Below are 22,509 nucleotides of genomic sequence, written 5' to 3'. Positions count from 1 at the left end.
ACCACTTCCACTGGCAGCTCGTTCCACACTCACACCACCTTCTGAGTGAAGAAGATCCCCCTCAGATTCCCTCCCACTTTCCAATGCAGAGAACCAGTTTTGGAGCGAGATATACTCTGAGGTATTCCCGACCACCTGCTTGCCACCTCTCCTCTGCCTGATGTTCACCCATTCCTTTCCTGGCTGTCTCTCATTAAGCGATGGTATGACAACTTTTTAAAAATCCGCAGATTTCAGACTTGCAGATGCATCACAGTGTCTCCAGTCTGTACTCGGGTTCCAAGACCTGGCACTCAAGCTGGCCAAACTGCAGGTAGTTCTTGCGGACGTAGTCATCCAGATAGCATCTCGGAATTTCCATGTGTTGAAGGCTGTGCAGCAGACAGAACTGAGCTCAACAGCCATATTTTAAACTTAGAACAGGCCCTTTAAAATGCAACCCAATCTGTTCTCATACTTTATTTGAACTATTAAGAAGTGAGAATACTGACCAACCACCTACCTGACTGGCACCACTGTTACACTGTCCAACCAAAGGCAAGTATTGAGCAGATCACACAGGCTCTTCTCACCAAAGCTCGCAGTCTGAGACCACCACACTCTGGGATCCACTGTGAAAATTCACATTGTGGTTTTTCTACCCCTTTTTGGTTTTACATGCATAATAATATTGCAAACTTGATATAGAACGAGAATACACAAAAAGTGGTGGAGGAACTCAGCAGGTCAGGCAGCATCCATGGAGGGAAATAAACAGTCGATGTTTCGGGCCGAGACCCTTAATCAGGAGAGACCCTTCTTCCTGATGAAGGGTCTCGGCCCGAAACGTCGACTGTTTATTTCCCTCCATGGACGCTGCCTGACCTGCTGAGTTCCTCCACCACTTTTTGTGTATTGCTCCAGATACCTCCAACATCAGCAGGATTTCTTGTGTCATCGAATGAGAATGCTTGCAGGTTAAGTGATGAATGAGAGATAAGTCCCAACACGTGAATATGTGAGTGGTGTAGGGATTTATGTAATTTACATCAGAACATGTATGATGTGGGAGCAGGAGAAGAGCATCTTCCCTGCTGATCCTGTACGTCGTTCATCAACCTCATGACTGATCTACTACCTCTGCCATTTTTCTGCATCCTCCCCATATTCCTTGATTTCCTTAATATCCAGAATTCTACTGATCTGTTCCGAATTAACTTAATGGTCAAGGCTTCACAGCCCTCCCCTATGTGTAACAAGACCCTGGTGAGTTTAAAGGGAGCATGGGAAACGGGGCCCAGTGAGTTTAAAGGGAGGTCAGGAAATAGGGCTCTGGTGAGTTTAAAGGGATCACAGGAAGCGGGGCCCCGGTGAATTTAGGAGTCCAGGAAATAAGGTCCAGTGAGCCAGATACAAAATCATCAGAATTTCCGAACAATCAGATGGTACATCGTCAGAGTCTTTTTTGCTTTGTGTGTTTTCAGATATAATATAATACAGTCACATATATTGCATACAGTAAAATTATAATACCATTCTTTAGCAAGGCCTTCGACAAGGTCCCGTGTGGCAGGCTACTCTGAAAGGTTACGTCCCATGGAATCCAGGGAGAGTTAGTTAGGTGGATTCAAAATTGGCTCGAAGGTAGGAAGGAGAGGATGGTGGTTGGAGGTAGTTTCCCGGGATGGAGGCCGGTGACTAGTGGTGTGCCTCAGGGATCGGCGTTGGGACCCTTATTATTTGTTATTTATAGAAATGATTTGGATGCAAATGCACAAGGCTTGATCAGTAAGTTTGCAGATGACATGAAATTAGGTGTTGTTGTTGATAGTGAAGTAGGTTATCGTAGATTACAGGGGGGTCTTGATCAGTTAGGAAAGTGGGCAGAGGAGTGGCAAATGGATTTCAATACAGATAAGTGTGAGGTGATGCATTTTGGAAAGTCAAACCGGAGTAAGACTTGTACTGTGAATGGTAGGGCACTAGGGAGTGTAATGGAACAGAGGGACCTGGGAATACAAGTACATAGTTCATTGAAAGCGACATCACAGGTAGACAGGGTGGTGAAAAAGGTGTTCAGCACACTGGCCTTCATCAGTCAGGGCATTGAGCATAGGAGTTGGGACATTATGTTGCAGTTGTACAAGTCATTGGTGAGGCCGCACCTGAACTACTGTGTACAGTTTTGGTCACCCTGTTATAGGAAAGATGTGATTAAACTGGAAAGAGCGCAGAGAAGATTTACAAGGATATTGCCAGGACTAGAGAGCCTGAGTTATAGGGAGAGGTTGGCCGGGCTTGGTCATTATTCCGTGGAACATAGGAGAATGAGGGGCAACCTTATAGAAATGTTTAAAATTATGAGAGGCATAGATAAGGTGGATGGTAACAGTCTTTTCCCCAGGGTAGGGGAGTCCAAAACTAGGGGGCATAGGTTTAGGGTGAGAGGGGAAAGATTTAAAGGGGACCTGAGGGGCAACTTTTTCACACAGAGGGTGGTGAGTGTATGGAACATGATTCACTTTACATTCTTCTTCCTAATTGTAATCCACATAGTTTTTAACTTTATTTGTACTGTATTTATAAATGGTGAATCATGTTTTAAGAGCACTCCATATTTGTGAAGTTAGTACTTGAGTCACCTAACACTGAGTGATCACCACTCAACTTAATCCTAGTCAGACATCACAGAAACCAGCTCTTAACCCCACTGCATCTATGCCAACTATCAAGCTCCTATCCAAATTAATCCCATTTACAAGCACTAGATCCACAGCCATTATAATACTGGTGAAAAATATAATACTATTTGATCAATTTAGGGTCTCCAGTGAAGACGAATGACTTAAAAGAACCCACAAGATCACAGTGCATTCTAAAGGTGCATACTGCCCTCCGTAGCAAAGCTTGTTATGCTCCAGTGAATTGTGACGTGACCTATTAGTTCATGGTTATGAGATGATTTTCTGATGAAAAGGAGATGTCAAGGAGGGTTCAATGCTTCCGTGTGAACAGTTCAGGTTAGGTCAAACCAATCACACAATATCATATTTATAGAGAGCTGCTGGAAATTATGGAGGAAAAGAACAGTCTGTTTATAATTATTGAGGGATCTAGAATCTGCAAATTTGGATACAAGATGAATGTAAGAGATTTAGGCAAGAGAAACTTGATATGTGCAAGATTATGAGGCTACGTAATATACTTTTGGGTTTTTATTGAAACAGAGATTATACCAGCAGCTCGATTGGTTACCGAAGGAAAACGTGTTTAAAACATGTGAAGGCATGGGCATATGGGAATGGGACTGCTGTTCATGTAAAGGCCAACCACAAGCCAGGATTGGTCTTTTCCTGCATTGTACATTCATTTTAATTCCAGTAGGGGTTAAAAGTCAGTATTGATAAAATTGAAGACACTACGAATCAAAATGATCACTTACAGCAAAAAAACAAGCTTTACCTGCTTCCAAGAAAACTCAGTGGTTATATATTTCCAATGGTCTGAAAGAGTTGAGCATAGTTAATATTATACATTAAATGTACTCATTTTGTTCAGATCACTTATGTTAACTTGATATGAGAAAAGCATTGACGTGTGATGCATATGCATTTAACAGGCACCAATGCCAAGCTTGGTCTGCGCTGCAAAGCTTGTAAAATGAGCATCCATCACAAATGTATTGACGGTGTTGAACAGCAGCGATGCATGGGCAAACTGGTAAGCAGCACTGTGTATATAGTATGGTTACCACAGAAACAGACCCAACACTACACTCAAAGATTAATTCTTGGAGAGCTGATTGTTCCTTGAAGATTTTAAAATTTGAAAAAAATGTTTCCGTCATGTAATATCTTAGAAGTAATAATTCTTATGGAGCATAATGGTAAATATTTAAAAATAGTGTGCCAGTTGTGTTGTTAAAACCAGCTATTTTCTTTTCTCTGGCAGTAAAATAAAACTAATATGTTGCTGGAAGTGATTATTGTGACAATAGTTTGTTTAAAAGAATCTGGAAAAGACAGTCTTGATGTGGTGGGATTTCTCCGGTTGCTGGTGGATGGACTTAATTATACAAATTTCTTCTGAGAGTATTTAACGTAACTGATAACGGCAGGACTAAAAGAGTCATGCTGTTTTGGCGTATAGAGTCAGAGAGTCACACAACACCCAAACAGACCCTTCAGCCCACTTCCCCCATGCTGACCAATACACCCATCTACATCAATCCCATTTACCCGCATTAGGTCTATTGCCTACTATGCCTTGGCCACTCAGGTGCCTCCCAGGTGTTTCTTAAATGTCATGAGAGTATCTGTCTCCACTGCCTCCTCAGGTAGTGCATCTCGATTCGGTGTGCAAAGAAATCTTCAGACCCCCTCTGACCTCCTACCTCTAACTTATACCTGTGTCCTCTGGTCTAGGACATCTGCACCATTGGAAAAAATTCTTACTATCTACCTCATGATCTTGTATACCTCTATCTATCTGGTCACCCTTTGGCTGCCTGCACTCAGGGAAAACAAACCCAACCTATCCAACCTCTCCTTACAACTGACATTCTCTAAATCCAGATAACATCCTGGTGAACCTCCTCTGCACCCTCTCCAGCATAATCACGTCCTTCCTAGAGTGCAGCAATCAGAACTGCACCTAATACTCCAGATATGGCCTAAATCATTGTTTTATAAAGCTGTAACATGATGTCACAGCCCCAATATTCTCTGCCGTGTCTAATGAAGGCAAGCAACCCATGTGCCGCCTTCACCACCTTTGCTGCCATTTCCAGGGGTTTATGGGTTTGTATCACATGGTCCATCTGTTCATCAACACTCACTGCGGCCCTGCCATTTACTCTGTACGTCCTTCCTTGTTTGCCCTCCCAAAATGCACCACCTCACTAGCTTCACCCGTTTCCGTCTGATCTGTATCATGCCTTAGACAACTCTCCGCATTCCTCTATTTTTTGTGTCATCTGCAAATTTACTAATCAAACCTACTACATTTATATCCAATGTATATCAACACATCAAGGGTCCCAGCAATGACCAGTATACAACTGGACACAGACCTACAATCAGAAAAACAATGTTCCACCACCACCTGTAACTCTTAGGTTTGGATCTGCTTCGCCAGCTTGCCCTGGATCCCATGAGCTTTAACCTTTAGGATAAAACTACCTTGCGGAACCTTGTCAAAGGCCATACTAATATCCGTGTAGACAACCTCATCACACTGCTCTCATTGATATGCTTAGTTGTCTTCTCAGAATATCAATTTGTGGGACAAGATTTCCCATGAGCAAAGCATGCTCACTATCCCCACTCAATCCCTGCCTTTCCAAGAGTTGATAAATCCTAAGCTTTGGAACATTTTTTCCCAATAGCTTGCATACCACTGACTACACACTGGCCTGTTGTTACCTGGCGTATCCCTGCTGTGTCCTTTAACAAAGGAACAACATTTGCTGTCCTGCAGTCATCTGGCACCTCACCTGTGGCTAATGAAGATGCAAAAAAGTCTCTGCCAGGGCCCCAGAAATCTCCTCCCTCGCCTCCCAGGTTAAGCTGAAGAAAGCTGGCTTCAGACTGAAGGGAGCACCAGCTGGAGATCAATGATATAGTCAGAAATCCAAGCTTTCATTCTAACTTGCACACCTGTACAAGATAATTGGAGTTTTTTTGGATTTTCTAATTAAACTCATTTCAATTTAATTGAAAATTTAATTTTGCTGCTGCAAAACAACAAATTTCACATCATGTCAGTGGTAATAAACCTGATTCTGTTCAGATTCTGAAATCAGAATCAGGCTTGTTATCATTATTATTATTAAATGCAGTTAATAAACTTTTATGTGAGAGCTTGGCACATTATCTGACCAGCATGACAATGGAAGCTGACTTTATTTTAGAAGTTACTTGAATAAAATATTCAGAATTTCTTTAAAGAAGTAGCAGAATTCTTTCCAGGAACTAATGTCAGTATACCACACTAAACCAGAGATGTTTCAGGTCCTATTAAGAGGCCTGAAATTGGGACACCACTTTTGGTCTCTGTGCTCTTGCTCTTTAAAGCCACAGAGAGACAGCACAGAAACTGTCTCTTTGGCTCACCCAGCCGACACTTACCATCAACCATCCATTTGCAGTAATCCTACGTTAATCCCATTTTTTCTTCTCCTCACATTCTGATCAATTCCCAGATTATATCACTCACCAGAAACTAGGGGCAATTTATAGCAGCTGATTAACCGACTGACATGTACATTTTGGGATGCAGGAAGAAACTGGAGCACCCGAAGGAAGGATGCACATCAAACGGAGAACGTGCAAACTCCACAAAGCACTGGAGGTCACGATTGAACCTGGGTCTCTGGCACTGTGAGGCAGTAGCTTTACTAATTACACCACTATGTCTCACCTTAATTAGGAGTGGAAGAACTGACCCAGGTTTCTCGCTTGAAATCCTGAAATTTTTAATGTTAAATTCAACTGAAGACAAGATTAGGTTTGTCTCCAAAGTGTCCACTGGTCAACAAGCCTTCCAAACCTCTTGCCATGTTAACAGTGGCACATTTTAGAAGATGCTAGGATTCACTGGGACCGTGTTCCAACAAGTGGACCAATACCTTTTGGGGATTGGAGGAAGGGGCTGTGGGGAGGAAGGGATTGAGAGGAGGATGAAGAATTTTAAAGCCATGTAACTGAACCACATCTTTCATTCAGCACACAGTTGAGATTGGATTACATGAGAGTTGCATACACAGTGTAGTGTTTCCTTGCATTGACATTTGGAAGCTGATCATTAAATTTTTAATCAAAGAAGCAAAAATTAAGTTTTGAACGTTAATGGCAGCTGGTAAGTCGTCATTGAAATAAGATGCCAAATAACTGCATTGTACCGAAGTAAAATGTTGGCCATTTCAGTGGTTTGAAATACAAAACCTATTGATGACTCGATAAATGTTTTAGTGTTTAATAATGAGCCATCAACACACTGTGCTATTGGCTGTGACTGTTTGATACAATTCTAAAAGTAATATTTTAAATAGCCTTGGCTGGATGAACCCAGACATTCATATGGTTACTGCAAGGTAAGTTTACAATCATAACCAGCCAAGGGCTGAACTTGGTCCTTGTCTCTCAGGAAACTATGTACTGTTCACATGTAATAGGTACACCTGGGAGGCTTGGAGTGTGCAGGAAACTGGCATCAATTTCTACTTGGTAAAATGTAGTAATGCAAGTTTCACCTTGACTGGAGGCTGTGCATGCGATTGAATATTTCACTATTTTTAAATTCTTTAGTGCATTGAAATAGATTGGCAATAAACTATTTGCAGCAGTCATAGAGTCATAGACTCATGAGTTGTTTAGCACAGAGAAAGGGCCTTCGGTTCATACGTGTCCATGGCGACCAAGATGTATATTCAAATTAATCCCATTTCCCAGCACTTGGCTCATATCCCTCTAAACTCTTGTCATCCACATACCTGTCCACATACTTCTTAATGTACCTGCCTCACCCACTTCCTCTGGCAGCTGGTTCCACATATCTAACACCCACTGTGTACAAAAAATTGCCCCTCAGGTTCTTAATAAACCTTTCACCTCTCACCTTAAAACTAGGTCCTCTAGTTTTTGATTCGCCAGCCCTGGAAAAAAGACCGCTCACCCTATCTATGCCCCTCATGATTTTATGTACCTCTCTGAGATCAGCCCTCAGTCTCCTACAATGCAAGGAGTAAAGGCTGCTGCTACTGGGGGGGTCTGTAGAATACTCCCAATAGAGTGATCGCTCCCTTCCCGTTTCGGACTTCCACCCACACTGACTCAGTGGACGATTCCTCCAGGACGTCCTCCCTTTCTACAGCTGTGACACTGTCCCTGATCAGCAAAGTCACTCCCCCACCTCTTTTACCTCCATCCCTGTCCCTTTTGAAACATCTAAACCCCGGAATATCCAGCAGCCATTCCTGCCCTTGCGACAGCCAAGTCTCTGTAATGGCCACCATGTCGTAGTTCCACATGCTTACCCATGTTCTAGGTTCATCACCCTTGTTCCTGATACTTCTCGCATTAAAGTGGACACACTTCAGCCCATCCAACTGACTGCAATTTTGCCCTTTCAACTGCCTATCCTTCCTCACAGTCTTTCTGCATGCTGCATCTACTTGTACCCTAAATGCACCAACCTCTAACCTATCACTCGGGCTCCCATCCCCTTGCTGAACTAGTTTAAACCCTCCCCCACAGCTCTAGCAAACCTGCCCACAAGACCTGCCTCGACTAATAAAGTCAAGCATGCCATACGCCTTCTTTAGCAGTAAGCTATTGACTTGGTCTCCAAGATCCCTCTGCACGTCAATGTTGTTAACGGCCCTGCCATTAACTGTGTACTATCCCTTTTACATCTGATCTCCCAAAGTGTAACACCTCACACTTGCCTGCATTAAACTCCATCTTTCATTTCTCCACCCATTCCTGTAACTGATCTATATCCTGCTGCATCCTTTGGCAATCTTCTACATTATCCACAACACCACCAATCTTTGTGTCATCTGCAAACTTACTAACCCACCCATCCACATTTTCACCTAAGTCGTGTGTGTGTGTGTGTGTGTGTGTATACCACAAACAGCAGAGGTCCCAGGACGGATCCCTGCGAAACACCACTAGTGAGCCAAAGTAAGACCCATCCATCACTACCCTCTCTGTCTTCTGTGGTCAAACCAGTTCTGAATCCAAACAGCCAAGTCACCGTGGCTCTTCTGGATGAGCGTACCACGAGGGACCTTGTCAAACACCTTACTAAAATCCGTGTAGACAACATCCACAGCTCTACCTTCTTCGATCACCTTCGTCACCTTCTCAAAAAACTCAGTCAATTTGGTAAGACATGACCTGCCCTGCACAAAGCCATGCTGACTGTCCCTAATTTTGGTATGGTTTTCCAAATGCTCATAAATCCTCTCCCTAAGACCATAATATAGAGGAGCAGAATCAGGCCATTCAGCCCATTGAGTCTGCTCTGCCATTCAATCACAGCTGATTTTTTTTTCAATTCCATTCTCCTGCCTTCTCCCCATAACCCTGAACCCCCTTTACCAATCAAGAACCTATCAATCTCTGCTTTAAATACACCCAATGACTTGGCCTCCTCCACCCTCTGTGGCAATGAATTCCACAGATTCACCACCCTCGGGCTGAAGAAATTCCCCCTCACCTCAGTTCTAAAAGGATGTCTCTTTATTCTGAGGCTGTGCCCTCAGATCCTAGACTCTCCCACTACTGGAAACATCCTCTCCACATCCACTCTATCCAGGCCTTTCAGTTTTAGTTTCAATGAGATCCCCCCTCATCCTTCTGAATGCCAGCGAGTACAGGCCCAAAGACGTCAAACCTCCTCGTACATTAAACCTTTCATTCCTGGGATCATTCTTGTGAACCTCCTCTGGACCCTCTCTGATGCCAGCACATCCTTCCTTGGATACGGGGCCCAAAACTGCTCACAATACTCCAAATGTGGTCTGACCAATGCATTATAAAGCCTCAGCATTACATCCTTGCCTTTGTATTCTAGGCCTCTTGAAATGAATGCTAACATTGCATTTGTCTTCCTTGCACCCGACTCAACCTGCAAGTTAACCTTTAGGGAATCCTGCACTAGGACTCCGATTTCTGAATTCTCTCCCCATTGTGAAAATAGTCCACACCTTTATTCTTTCTACCAAAGTGCGTAACCCCACACTTCCCTACAAATTTATTCCATCTGCCACTTCTTTGCCCACTCTCCCAACCTGTCCATCTACCTTCTGCAGACTCCCTGCCTCCACAACACCACCTGTCCTTCCACCTATCTTGGTATCGTCTGCGAACTTGGCCACGATGCCACCAGTTCCTTCATCCAGATCATTAATGTATGAAGTGAGAAGTTGCAGTCCCAACACTGACCCCTGCGGAACTCCACTGGTCACCGGCAGCCATCCTGAAAAGGCCCCCTTTATCCTCACCCTCTGCCTTCTACCAGTCAGCCAAACTTCTGTCCATGCTGGTACCTTTCCTGTAATACCATGGGCTGTTATCTTGTTTAGCAGCCTCATGTCAAGTATTTTGTCAAAGGCCTTCTGAAAATACTAGTAAATAACATCCACTAATTATCCTTTGTCTAACCTGCATGTTACCTTCTCAAAGAATTCTAACAGATTTGTCAGGCAAAAGCTCCTCTTAACGAAACCTCCTGACTTCACCCTATTTTATCCTTTACTTCCAAGTGGTCCGAAATTGCATCCCACTGAAGTCAGGCTAACTGGCCTATAATTTCCTGTCTCTTCCCGCCCTCCCTTCTTAAACAAATGTGTCACGTTTTCAATTTTCCAGTCTTCTGGGATCCTCCCTGACTCCAGTAATTTTTGAAAGATCACTACTAATGCCTCCTCAAACTCTTCAGCTACTTCTTTCGGAACTCTGGGGTGTAGTCCATCTGGTCCAGGTGATATATCCACCTTCAGACCTTTCAGCTTCCCCAGCACCTTCTCCTTAGTAATGACCACAGCACTCACCTTTGCACTCTGACTCTCTTGAATTTCTGGCACGTTATTGGTTGTGAAGACTGACGCAAAGTTCCTCCGACATTTTCTTGTTCCCCATTACAACTTTTCCAGCGTCATTTTCCAGTGGGTCAATGTCCACTCTTGTCTCTTTCTTACCCTTTATCTAAAAAAAACTTTTGCAGTATTCTTTTATAGTATTGGTTGGTTTACCCTTGTGTTTCATCTTCTCCTCCCTTTTTTAGTTGTCCTCTGTTGGATTTTAAATGCTTCCCAGTCCTCTGGCTTCCCACTAATCTTCGCCATATTGTATGCCTTCTCTTTTGCTTTTATGCTGTGTCTGATTCCCTTGTTAGCTACTGTTCCCTGTCCTCCCCTCAGTGTGCTGCTTCTCCCTTGGGATGAAATTCTGCTGTGTCTCCCGAATTACTCCCAGAAACTTCTGCCATCGCTGCTCCACCGTCTTCCCTGCTGGGGTCCCCTTCCAATCAGCTCTGGCCAGCTCCTCTCTCACGCTTCTCTAGTTACCTTACATTTCATAGAACATAGAACACTACAGCACAGTACAGGCCCTTAGGCCCACAATGTTGTGCTGACATTTTATCCTGCTCAGAGATCTATCTAACCCTTCCCTCCCACATAGCCCTTTATTTCTTCATTCTTTTTCCCTAAGAATCCTCTCCAATAGCTCCCCTACCACTGACATGAGACTCACTGGTCTATAATTTCCAGGATTATCCCTATTTCCTTTCTTGAACAACATCAGCTACTTGCCAGTCCTCCAGCACCACACCCGTGGCTAGAGAGGACACAAAGATCTTGGTCAAGGCTCCAGTGGAAATATAAAAGCAAAGAGTAGGAGTAGGCTATTCAGCCCTTTAGGTCTGCTGCGCCATCAAGGTATAATCGTGGCTGATCATCTAAATGTAGTAGTGTTTCTAATTTCTCCCCATATCTTTTGCTCTTTTCAGCCATTATAGCTATATCGAGCAGCTCTCCAATACATTTAATGACTTGGCCTTAGTTGTCTTCTGTGGTAGAGAAATCCACAGGTTCAGCCACTTTTTGGGAGAAGAAATTTGTCCTAAATGGTTTACTCCATATCCTCAGGCAGTGACCTCTGGTTTTGAACTACCCCATCTTTGGGACATCCTTCCTACACCTAGTCTATCCTATCCCATAAGGATTTTATAAGTTTCATCTAGGTTAATGCGAATATGCATTTAAGTCAGCTACTTTACCTTGGGAAAACAATTTGCTTCATCTTCTCAAACAAATTACTTTTGACATATAGTCGCTGTTGGTACGTCGACAATTTAAATGCAGATTTGCTTCTGCAAGATTCACATTTTCCAAAGAGAGGAACAATCAGTTAATGTGTTGATGTGCATGTTGAGGAATATCTATGGAACAGGACACTTGCTTTTAACGATGCACCAGTTGAGCATCCTATCTGCAAACTAATATATCTGACAACTCACTGCTTCATTGAAGATGTGGCTGAGGCTTTCCATCCAGTCCATCCAGTCTGGCCTACCATCCAGTCTCATGGTAGTTATAATGAAAGATGTGCCTACTAAACACCTGATTTCATTCTTACTATGTTGCCAATGGCCTTCTCTAATCACCGTAAAAAGATGGTGGTGGAACTTGCGGACCATTGAAGCATATTCATTCTTTCTAGTGGCTTGCTAGACCTTTTCTGAGACCATCTGAGAGACAAGCACATTGGTGTTGATAGCTTTATGGTCACTTAAGCCGAATGCCATTTTAATTTGACGATTGAACTTTAGCACCAATTCTTTTTGGTTGTTGATTTTAATAAATAAATTGCTCCAGGTATTTTTCATGAAAATCAGAAATACAAATCACATTGCAAGAGCTTCCCAAGCAACAAAAATGCAGCAGTGTAAACACTGTGAATTAAAATTGTTGGCTTTAAGTTTCTCAGAGAATCTTTAAGCTTGAATTTAATTTTATTTTTCATCAGACTTTTTACTACTGTATATAAGGAATTTATTTACTACTGGAGGGAATCAAATGGACAAGCTCCCATTGCACAACTTGAAGAAGAGAAGATTGCTTCCCCAATTACTTAATTCCCTCTGTCTACCATTGAATATTCATCACAGCCACATTATCAGAGTCTTGCCATGCACAGAGCAGCTGTCTGATTAACCTTTGCTGCAGTAATCTCAACAATGATACTGCCTAGACTGCAAAAATATTTTGCCAACTGTAAAGCCTTTTGAGCCATTCCAGGGGCATGACAGGGAAAAATCAATGTGCCAAATGATATGACGGGTGGATTGGACCCTTCTCTACTGTACTGTACCACATTATTATCCTGAACTAATTGTTGCTTGGATGCTTTCTCTCTGTTGATAGCCAAAAGGATTCCGACGTTACTATAGCTCCCCATTACTAATCCATGAACAATATGGGTGCATCAAAGAGGTGATGCCTATTGGTAAGTACAGTTACTAATTATTCAGAATGAATTTATGTCTGGTTTATTTGTGTGATTCACTGCTACATTTCCCTTGTTCACTAGTCAGTTTATTTTCCAATAAAGCTTGCAGCAGTAAAATTGACCCAGTGTATGAAACGCTCCGGTTTGGAACTTCTCTGGCTCAAAGATCCAAGAAGTCGAGCTCTGGATCAGACTCCCCTCCACACACTTCCGTAAGTAACCTTCTGGCAATTGCATTTGATTTATTGCTAAACTACTATTCAATACCTTGGGCTGACCTCAGCAGAAGAAACGACCCCTCACATCGGCTTTCATTTTCTTTGTTTGTGGTAGATCTGATACAGTTGTGTGAGCTCCATTTCCCCAGCTCCACTCTGCCCGCCAGCTGTGTGTAGCTGGAAAATGCGGGCTCCTGATGTTCCATCCAATAAACATCTCCTGATACGTACAGCCAACAACAAACCTTCGCCATCAGGAGCTGAAGATTAGAAAGGTTTTAAAGCCCCTTAGTTTTTTCCCCACATTCAGTGTTAGGCTGTGAGGCTGAGGAGAGACCTGATAGGGGTTGATAGGATATCGAGAGGCAGAGGTAGAGTAGACAGCTGATATATTTTTCCCAGGATTGAAATGCCTAATACTAGAGGACATGCAGTTAAGGTGAAAGGAGGTAAATTCAAAGGAGATGTGCAGGGCAGAGAGGGGTGGGTGCCTGGAATGTGCTGCCAGGGCGGGGGTGGAGGCAGATACGATAGAGACATTGAACAGACTCTTGGATAGATACATGAATGTGCAGAGAATGGAGGGATGTGGACATTGTGTAGGCAGAAGGGATTAGTTTAGTTAGACATTTAGTTACTAGTTTAATTAGTTCAGCACAACATTGTGGGCTGAAGGGCCTGTTCCTGTGCTGCACTGTTCTGTGTTCTAACACTCATGCTGGTTTTAACTTGCACTCTGCTGCCAAGCACCCTCACTGTTCTCTTCATTTTGTCTCAGGCTTCAGACCTGGCTGAAGTTCCAGAGGAAGGTGCGAGTGCTGCAGGAGGAACGTTGAGTCTGAGCCGGAAATATAGTGACACTGGTATGCATGGAACTAAAATCTGCTTTTTTAACTGTCTCTATTATTTCCTCTGAATCTTCAATAAGCAAATTAATATTCTACTCTTACTTCACAGCAGATAGTAAATTTTAAATAGCATTTGGTTCAGTGACTATAACTGAATCCTCAATGGCATGTTGTCTCCATCCTACTTAAGCGATCAATTTTCACAACGAATTTGTCGTTTTACAGATTTCTGTTTGTAAGTTGCCAGTGTTAAAATCCATCCTCTTCCAAGTTAATGAGATGAGACCAGAACTCAAGTGGGTTTTCAGTATTAACAACAGTGTTTGTTTTCTTTCTTCATAGTATTTAATTCTCTTGAAAATGGGCTTGAAAATATCGTCGGGGAAGAAAGAATGCCTTCCTGTTCTCTGGTAAGAATGTGAAAATAATATCAAACACATGAGAAACTTGTGAAACATCAACTTCAAGCCACTTCCACTTCCCACTGACATTTTCTGAATAAAAGTGTGTATAATAGTTGAATAGTCTTATTGTGTATTAAGCTCTTAATTGTCCCTTGATATTAAAACACACCATCCATTCTCTAATTCATGAAATTTATAGAATGGTTTCCTTTCCAGAGTCTTTCCCTTCTCCCAATAATCAGGCCTCTAAATTTAGCATCATTTCACCTCTGGTAATTTTTAAAATTACTTTGTGGGTAAGTAAAACTGTCCTGCTTGAAATATAATTTGACAAGCCCCAAAAATCTCCTTTCCCAAAAACTACGCAGCAGTCCTGCTTGTTGGTGCCTCTAACATTAGTCACTGATTCTCAGCAAGAAGGGGGATTGCTCTGAAGTATTTCATGTACATCTCTAGTGCTCCATGTGAATAGAATAGAACACAGAACAGTACAGCACAGGAACAGGCCCTTCTGCCCACGATGTTGTGCCAAACTAATTAAGCCAATGACACCTAATCCCTTCTGCCTGCAAATGGTCCATATCCCTTCACTCTCTGCACATTCATGTGCCTGTCAAAGAGCCTCTTAAATGCCTCTAATGTATCTGCTTCCTTCACCACCCCTGACAGCACATTCCTGGCACCCACCACTCTCTGTGTAAACAAAAAACTTGCCACACATCTCAGAATCAGGTTTATTATCACTGACATATGTCTTAAATTTGTTGTTTTGCAGCAGCAGTACAGTGCAAGACATAAAGACATAAAAATTACAATAAGTTACAAAAATAAATAAATAGTGCATAAGAGGAATATTGAGGTAGAGTTCATGGACCGTTCAGAAATCTGATGGTGGAGGGGAAGAAGCTGTTCCTGAAACATTGAGTGTGGGTCTTCAGGCTCCTGTACCTCCTCCCCGATGGTAGTAACGAGAAGAGGACATGTCTCAGGTGGTGAGGGTCCTCAGTGATGGATGGCACCTGATTGAGGCACTGCCTCTTGAAGATGTCCTCAATGGTGGGAAGGATTGTGCCCGTGATGGAGCTGGCTGAATCTACAACCCTCTTGCGATCCTGTGCATTGGAGCGTCCATACCAGGCTGTGATGCAACCAGTCAGAATGCTCTCCGCTGTACATCTGTAGAAATTTGCAAGAGTCTTTGGTGATGTACCAAATCTCCTCAAATTCCAAATGAAGTAGAGCTGCTGGCGTGCCTTCTTTGTGATTGCATCAATGTGTTGGGCCCAGGATAGATCCTCTGAGATATTGATGCCCAGGAACTTGAAGCTGCTCATCCTTTCCACCGCTGACCCCTCAATGAGGACTGGTGTGTGTTCTCCCGACTTCGCCTTCCTGAAGTCCACAATCAGTTCCTTGGTCTTGCTGACATTGAGTGCGAGGTTGTTGTTGTGACACCACTCAACCAGCCGATCTATCTCACTCCTTTACGCCTCCTCATCGCCATCTGAGATTCTATCAACAACAGTGGTGTCATCGGCGAATTTATAGATGGTGTTTGAGCTGTGCCTAGCCACACAGTCATGAGTGTAGACAGAGTAGAACAGTGAGCTAAGCACGCATCCTTGAGGTAAGCCTGTGTTGATTGTCAACGAGGAGATGTTACTACTGATCCGCACTGACTGTAGTCTCTAATAAGGAAGTCAAGGATCCAGTTGCAGAGAGAAGGTACAGAAGCCCAGCTTTTGAAGCTTGTTGATTAGTACTGAGGGGATGATGGTGTTGAACACTGAGCTGTAATCGATAAACAGCAGCCTGACGTATGTTTTGCTGTTGTCTAGGTGCTCCAAAGCCAAGTGAAGAGCCAGTAAGAATGCATCCACTGTAGACCTGTTGTGGCGGTAGGCAAATTGCAGTGGGTCCAGGTTCTTGCTCAGGCAGGAGTTAATTCTAGCCATGACCGACTTCTCAAAGCACTTTGTCACAGTCGATGTGAGTACTACCGGGCGACATTCTCCTTTGAACTTTCCCCCCTCATCTTAAATGCATGCCCTCTAGTATTAGACATTTTGACCCTGGGAAAAAGATACTAGCCGTCTACTCTATGTATGCCTCTCATAATTTTATAAAGTTCTATCAGGTCTCCCCTCAGCCTCCACCGCTCCAGAGAAAACAACCCAAGTTTGTCCAATCTCTCCTTATAGCTCATGCCCTCTAATCCAGGCAGCATCCTGGTGAACCTCTTCTGCACCCTCTCCAAAGCCTCCACATCCTTCCTGTAATGAATGCAATACTCCAGATGTAGCCTAACCAGAGTTTTATAAAGAAGCAGCATAACTTCCTGACTCTCGAAATGAGTGTCTCGACAAATAAAGGCAAGCATACCATATGCCTTCTTTGCCACCCTATCAACCTGTGCGGCCACTTTCGGGTAACTATGGACTTGAACCCCAAGATCCCTCTGTACATCCACGCTGTTAAAGGTCCTGCCATTAACTGTGTACTTTCCCCCTGCATTTGATCTCTCAAAGTGCAACACTTCATACTTGCCTGGATTAAACTCCATCTGCCATTTCTCCGCACATATCTGTAACTGATCTATATCCTGCTGTATCCTTTGGCAACCTTCTACACAATCCACAACACCACCAATATTTCTGTCATCTGCAAACCTACTAACCTACCCATCCATAGTTTCATCCTAGTCATTTGTATTTTTCACAAGCAACAGAGGTCCTAGTATGGATCCCTGCAGAACACCACTAGTCATGGACCTCCAGCCAGAATAAGTCCCCTCCACAACTACCCTCTGTCTTCTATGGGCAGACCAGTTCTGAATCCAAGGCCACGGTCAAGTCACCGTGGATCCCACGCATCTTAATCTTCTGGACAAGCCTCCCATGAGGGACCTTGTCAACTGCCTCACTAAAATCCATGTAGACACCATGCACTGCCCTACCTCCATCCGTCACCTTCATCACCTCCTTGAAAAACTCAATCAAGTTAGTAAGACGTGACTGTCTAATGTTTGTTCACCGTTCCTTACCTTCACCCTGAAACCCCATTCAGTTCCATCTCTACTTAAGGAAGTTGTTTGCGCATACTGAATTACCAATCTGTTTTTCCCTACCCCTCCCTTTACCTCATTTTCCCTTCTGGGACTCATGCACCAGCTCTAGGTGAGCAAATGTCATCACTTGCAACGTACTGGGCAAGTACGGGAAGGATGTGGAGGTTTTGGAGAGGTTCACCAGGATGTTTCCTGGATTAGAGAGTATTAACTCAATGGAAAGGCTGGACAAACTTGGATCATTTTCTCTAGAGTGCTGGAGGCAGAGGGGTGACCTGATAGAGGTATATAAAATAGGAGAGGCATAGATAGGGTAGATAGTCTTTTTCCCCTGGGTGGATGAGAGGGGGAAAGTTTAAAGGTTTGTGAGGCATGTTTGTTTACACAGAGAGTGGCGGGTGCCTCGAGCAAGCTGCCAGGGCAGGTGGACGAAGCAGATACAATAGCAATGTTCAACAGGCATTTAGATAAACACATGAACAGGCAGGGATTGGAGTGATATAGGTCACCTGCAGGTAGATGGGATTATTTTAAATTGGCATCATGGTTGGTGCAGATATGGTGGGCCGAAAGGCCTGTTTTGTTTTCTCAGATGAAAGAGAATTCTTTAAAATAAATGAGCTTTACTAATAAAGGTATGAATTCTTTTGGAGATAAATGAGATCTCAGATTTACCCAAATGCTGAGAAGCAGATTCTTACAGAGGCAGAGATTAGACATAGGAAGGAAACAGAAGCCACCCTCAAAGCTGGTCTGGCATTAAAATGTTATGCATTTCACCCCTAGTTAAGGAGAACTGTGGAACTAAGCACAGTACATGAGTAAGATCTTTTTATATGAATGTTTCGATTTGAGACCTTCATACTGTGTCACGTGGAGATAAGTGCAAATCATTATAGCACTTGAAGCTTGCAGAGCAATTTCCCTAGGAACAGAAAATTGCTTCTAATTATCCTTTAAGTTTACGTGGAGTTTTCAGGATGACATATCTCTGGCTATTCGATCAAATAATTCCACATGATGCTTACGGTCTGTTCAAGTAACAGTCCCTTATTCATCTACTCTGGATACATTTTTATTTAGCCCTTTTCCTTCAACCAATTGTTCAGTTAATTTTTAAAGAGTAACGTTCTCACCTTAAAGCCTATAATCTCCCATAATCAATTTTCTTATTTTTTTTAATTAACTTTTTTGATGGTAGAAGGAAGGACAGAACTGGCACATCAGCATTCCATGGTATAGAATCTTCAGGCCCAGTTGCTTGCATGGGGGAGTGTAAAAGAGGATCGCAATATTGATTAATGTGTTTATTACTGCAATAAGGAGAGAGGATTTCCCAGAATACTCTTCAAATGAGGCCATATGTGTAGAACTTAGGAACATAAAAGGGGCGATCACATCGGTGAGGACGTACTAAGATAAAATTTCTTTATTAGTCACATGTACATCAAAACACACAATGAAATGCATCTTTGTGGAGAATGTTCTGGAGGCAGCCCGCAAGTGTCGCCATGCTTCTGACGCCAACATAGCATGACCACAACTTCCTAACCCGTACGTCTTTGGAATGTGGGAGGAAACCGAAGCACCCGGAGGAAACCCACGCATACATGGGGAGAACGTACAAACTCCTTACAGACAGTGGCTGGAATTGAACCCAGGTTGCTGGCGCTGTAAAACATTACGCTAACTGTTACACTACCACAGAGCCTCTTAACAACCAAAGAGTCGGAGTTGTGTAGCATTGAAACAGGCCCTTCGGCCCACCAGTTCTATCCTGACCACCATGCCTATCTACACCAATCCCACTTGCCTGCATTAATTCCACATCCCTCTATGCCCTGTGCAGTCAAGTATCTGTCCAGATACCTCTTAAATGTTATTACTGTTCCATCACCTCCTCTGGAAGTTCATTCCTGACACCAACTATTCTTTGTGTGAAAAATTCAGATCTCTTTTTAACATCCTCCCTCTCACCTTAAACCTATGCTCTCTAGATTTAGATTACCATAGGAAACAGACACGAGCTATCTACTCTTTCTATGCCTCTCATCATTTTATAAAACCTCTATCATGTCACATCTCAGCCTCCTTCGCTCCAGGGAAAACAGACCGAGCCTATCCAATCTCTCCTTATAACTCAAGCCCTCCAATCCAGGCAATATCTTTGTGAATCTTTTCTGCACCCTCTCGAGCTGAATCATGTCCTTCCTATGGTGTGGTGACAAGAACAGCACATAGTGCTCCAAATGCAGCCGGACTAACATTTTGTACAAGTGTAACATGACATTCCAACTCTTACACTCGACACCTTGGCCCACCGTACGCCTTCTTCACCACCCTGTCTACCTGTGTCACCACTTTCAGGGAACTATGTACCTGTACCCCAAGGTCTCTCTGTTCATCAACACTCCCCAGGGCCCTGCCATTCGCTGTGTATGTCCTGGCCTGGTTTCCCAAAATGCATCACTTCACACTTGTCTATGTGCATCACTTGCTATAACTTGGCTCCTTGTGACCCACTCTTGACGCCTGATGGCACCAAAGTTCAGTTAGACCTTCCCTTACTCAGCTCCTTTCAAATCCTCTCTCTGGGACTCACTCAGGACGCTTGTCAGGACTAAAATAACAATTTTGGGATTCTCCTTCATCTCATCTTTCATGCATGTCTCATGGCCCCCTTTTGTCCTCTTAAGTGTAGTCCTACATCCCTTACGTTCTTCAAGGGACTCACTTGATCCCAGCTGCCTATTACATACATTGACTCCTTTTCCTATTTAGCATAGGAGACAAGAGTTTATAATCCATCTCTGTAGAACTCTGGTTAGGCCGCATTTAGAGTATTGCGTGCAGTTCTGGTCACCTCACTATAGGAAGGATGTCGAGGCTTTAGAGAAGGTGCAGAGGAGGTTTACTAGGATGCTGCCTGGATTAGAGGGCATGTGCTATCAGGAGAGGCTGGACAAACTTGGGCTTTTTTCTCTGGAGCGGCAGAGGCTGATGGGTGATCTGTTGGAGGTGTATAAAATTATGAGGGGCGTAGATAGGGTGGACGAGCAATATCTTTTTCCCATTATTGAGCGATCCAATACCAGAGGGCATGCATTTAAGGTGAGAGGAGGTAGGTTCAGAACAGACATGAGGGGTACATTTTTTACTGAGAGAGTGGTGGATGCCTGGAATGCGTTGCCTGATAGGGTGGTGGAGGAAAATTCATTGGGGGCTTTTAAGAGGGGCTTGGATGGGCACATGAATGAGAGGAAAATGGAGGGATATGGGCGTTCTGTATGTAGGAGAGATTAGCTATGTCGGCACAACATTGTGGGCTGAAGGGCCTGTTCTGTGCTGTACTGTTCTATGTTCTATGTTCCCCTGCCTAGACCATCTATCTCTTGTCAGCCAAGGTTCCCTAATCTTGCCAGCCTTGCCCTTCATTCTGACAAGAATATGCTGGTCTTGAACTCCTATCTCATGTTTAAAAGCCTCCCACTTGCCATTTGCCCAGTTACCTGCAAACAGCCTCTCTCAGTGAGAATGCAGAGCAGATTTGTCGACAATGGGTGGCACAGTGGTGTGGCCAGGGGAACTGCTGCCTTGTAGCACCAGAGACCCGGGTTCAATCCTGACCTCTGGTGCTGTCTGTGAAGAGTTTGAATGTTCTCCCTGTGACTGCGTGGGTTTGCTGCTCCCACACTTCAAAGATGTGCTTTTTGGTAGATCAATTTGGCTACTGTAAATTGCCCCTAGTGTGTAGGTGAGAGGTAGAATCTGGGGAGAGTTGATGAGAATGTAAGGAGAATTTTTAAAGAAAGGATTAATGTAGCATTAGCATAAAACAGTTGTTGATGTTTGCCGTGGACTCAGTGAGCTGCAGGGCCTGTTTCGTGATGTATCGCTGTGACTCTGTGAAATCACAGAGAGATGCAAGAAGAACAGGGTTAGAATGGTGGGGGATCTCAGCTTCTCCACTGTTAACTGGGTCCATTCTAGTGTGAAAGGCTTAGAGGGGTGGAATATTTAGAGTGCATTCAGGTGAGCCTTGTCAGCCAGTTTGTAGACAGTCCAACGAGAGAAAAGGTTGTCTTGGACCTAACCGGGCGAGTCGTTGGGATGTCATTGGTAGAGCATTTTGAAGTGAGTGAGCATAGCTCTAAATTTCACTAGTTATGGAAAGGTATAAACCTGGGTCCTGGACCTGGCAAAAGTAGACAGGGAGCAGTTAGATAGGTAGGGCAGCAACTGACAAATGGGAAGCATTTAATTGTGAAACGGTGAGAGTTCAGGACCAATCTATTCCTGTAAGGGTGATGGGAAATTATCAGCAAGTCCAGTAAACCTTGTCTGCCCAGGAACATTGAGAGCTGTATCACAGGAATAGAGAACTGAGAACAGTGGAGGCCCTTCAGGGAGTACTTACAAAGAGAACAGGAGGGTCAAGTGGGGGCATGAGATATCACCATCAGGCAGGATTAAGGTACATTAAGGGCAAGAGGTAACCAGTGAAGGTGCAGGGCCCACTAGAGACCAAAGTGACAATCTGTGCATGGAGCCGGGAGGCACAGGTGAGTTCTTAAATGAATATTTCTCATCTCATAGACTCATAGTGTTATACAGTGCGGAAACAGGCCCTTCCAACCAACTCGTCCATACCAACCAAGAGGTCTATCCAAGCTAGTCCCATTTGCCTACATTTGGTCCCTATCCCTCTAAACGTCTTCTATCTGTGTGCCTGTTCAAATGTCTTTTAAATGTTCTTATTGTACCTGCTTCCTCTGGCAGTTCGTTCCATTTACCAACCACACTCTGGTTTCTCCTCGGGTCCCCTTTAAGTCTTTTCCCTCTCACTTTAAATCTATGTCCTCTAGTTCTAGACTCCTCTACCCTAGGAAAGAGACTGATCAGCCATCCTCATGATGTTATATACCTCTAGAGGATCACCCCTCAGCATCCTACGAAATAGTCCCAGCCAAT

At 43.6% G+C, this 22,509-nt stretch overlaps 1 protein-coding gene across 1 annotated transcript in view; it reads left to right on the top strand.

Moving 5' to 3' along the window:
- The window catches only part of stac (SH3 and cysteine rich domain), a 94,454-nt gene that overhangs the window by 39,653 nt on the left and 32,292 nt on the right, over positions 1–22,509 (top strand). The window contains exons 3-7 of the mRNA XM_052023507.1: positions 3,599–3,699; positions 12,917–12,998; positions 13,104–13,213; positions 13,998–14,082; positions 14,410–14,477. Coding sequence (XP_051879467.1) covers positions 3,599–3,699; positions 12,917–12,998; positions 13,104–13,213; positions 13,998–14,082; positions 14,410–14,477 — 446 coding nt within the window. The remainder of the gene's footprint in view (positions 1–3,598; positions 3,700–12,916; positions 12,999–13,103; positions 13,214–13,997; positions 14,083–14,409; positions 14,478–22,509) is intronic.

This window comes from Pristis pectinata, chromosome 9, assembly GCF_009764475.1.
Source record: "Pristis pectinata isolate sPriPec2 chromosome 9, sPriPec2.1.pri, whole genome shotgun sequence".
NCBI classification, from domain to species: Eukaryota; Metazoa; Chordata; class Chondrichthyes; order Rhinopristiformes; family Pristidae; genus Pristis; species Pristis pectinata.
Note: the sequence above shows the minus strand (reverse complement) of the source record. Positions and strands in the feature narration are given on the sequence as shown.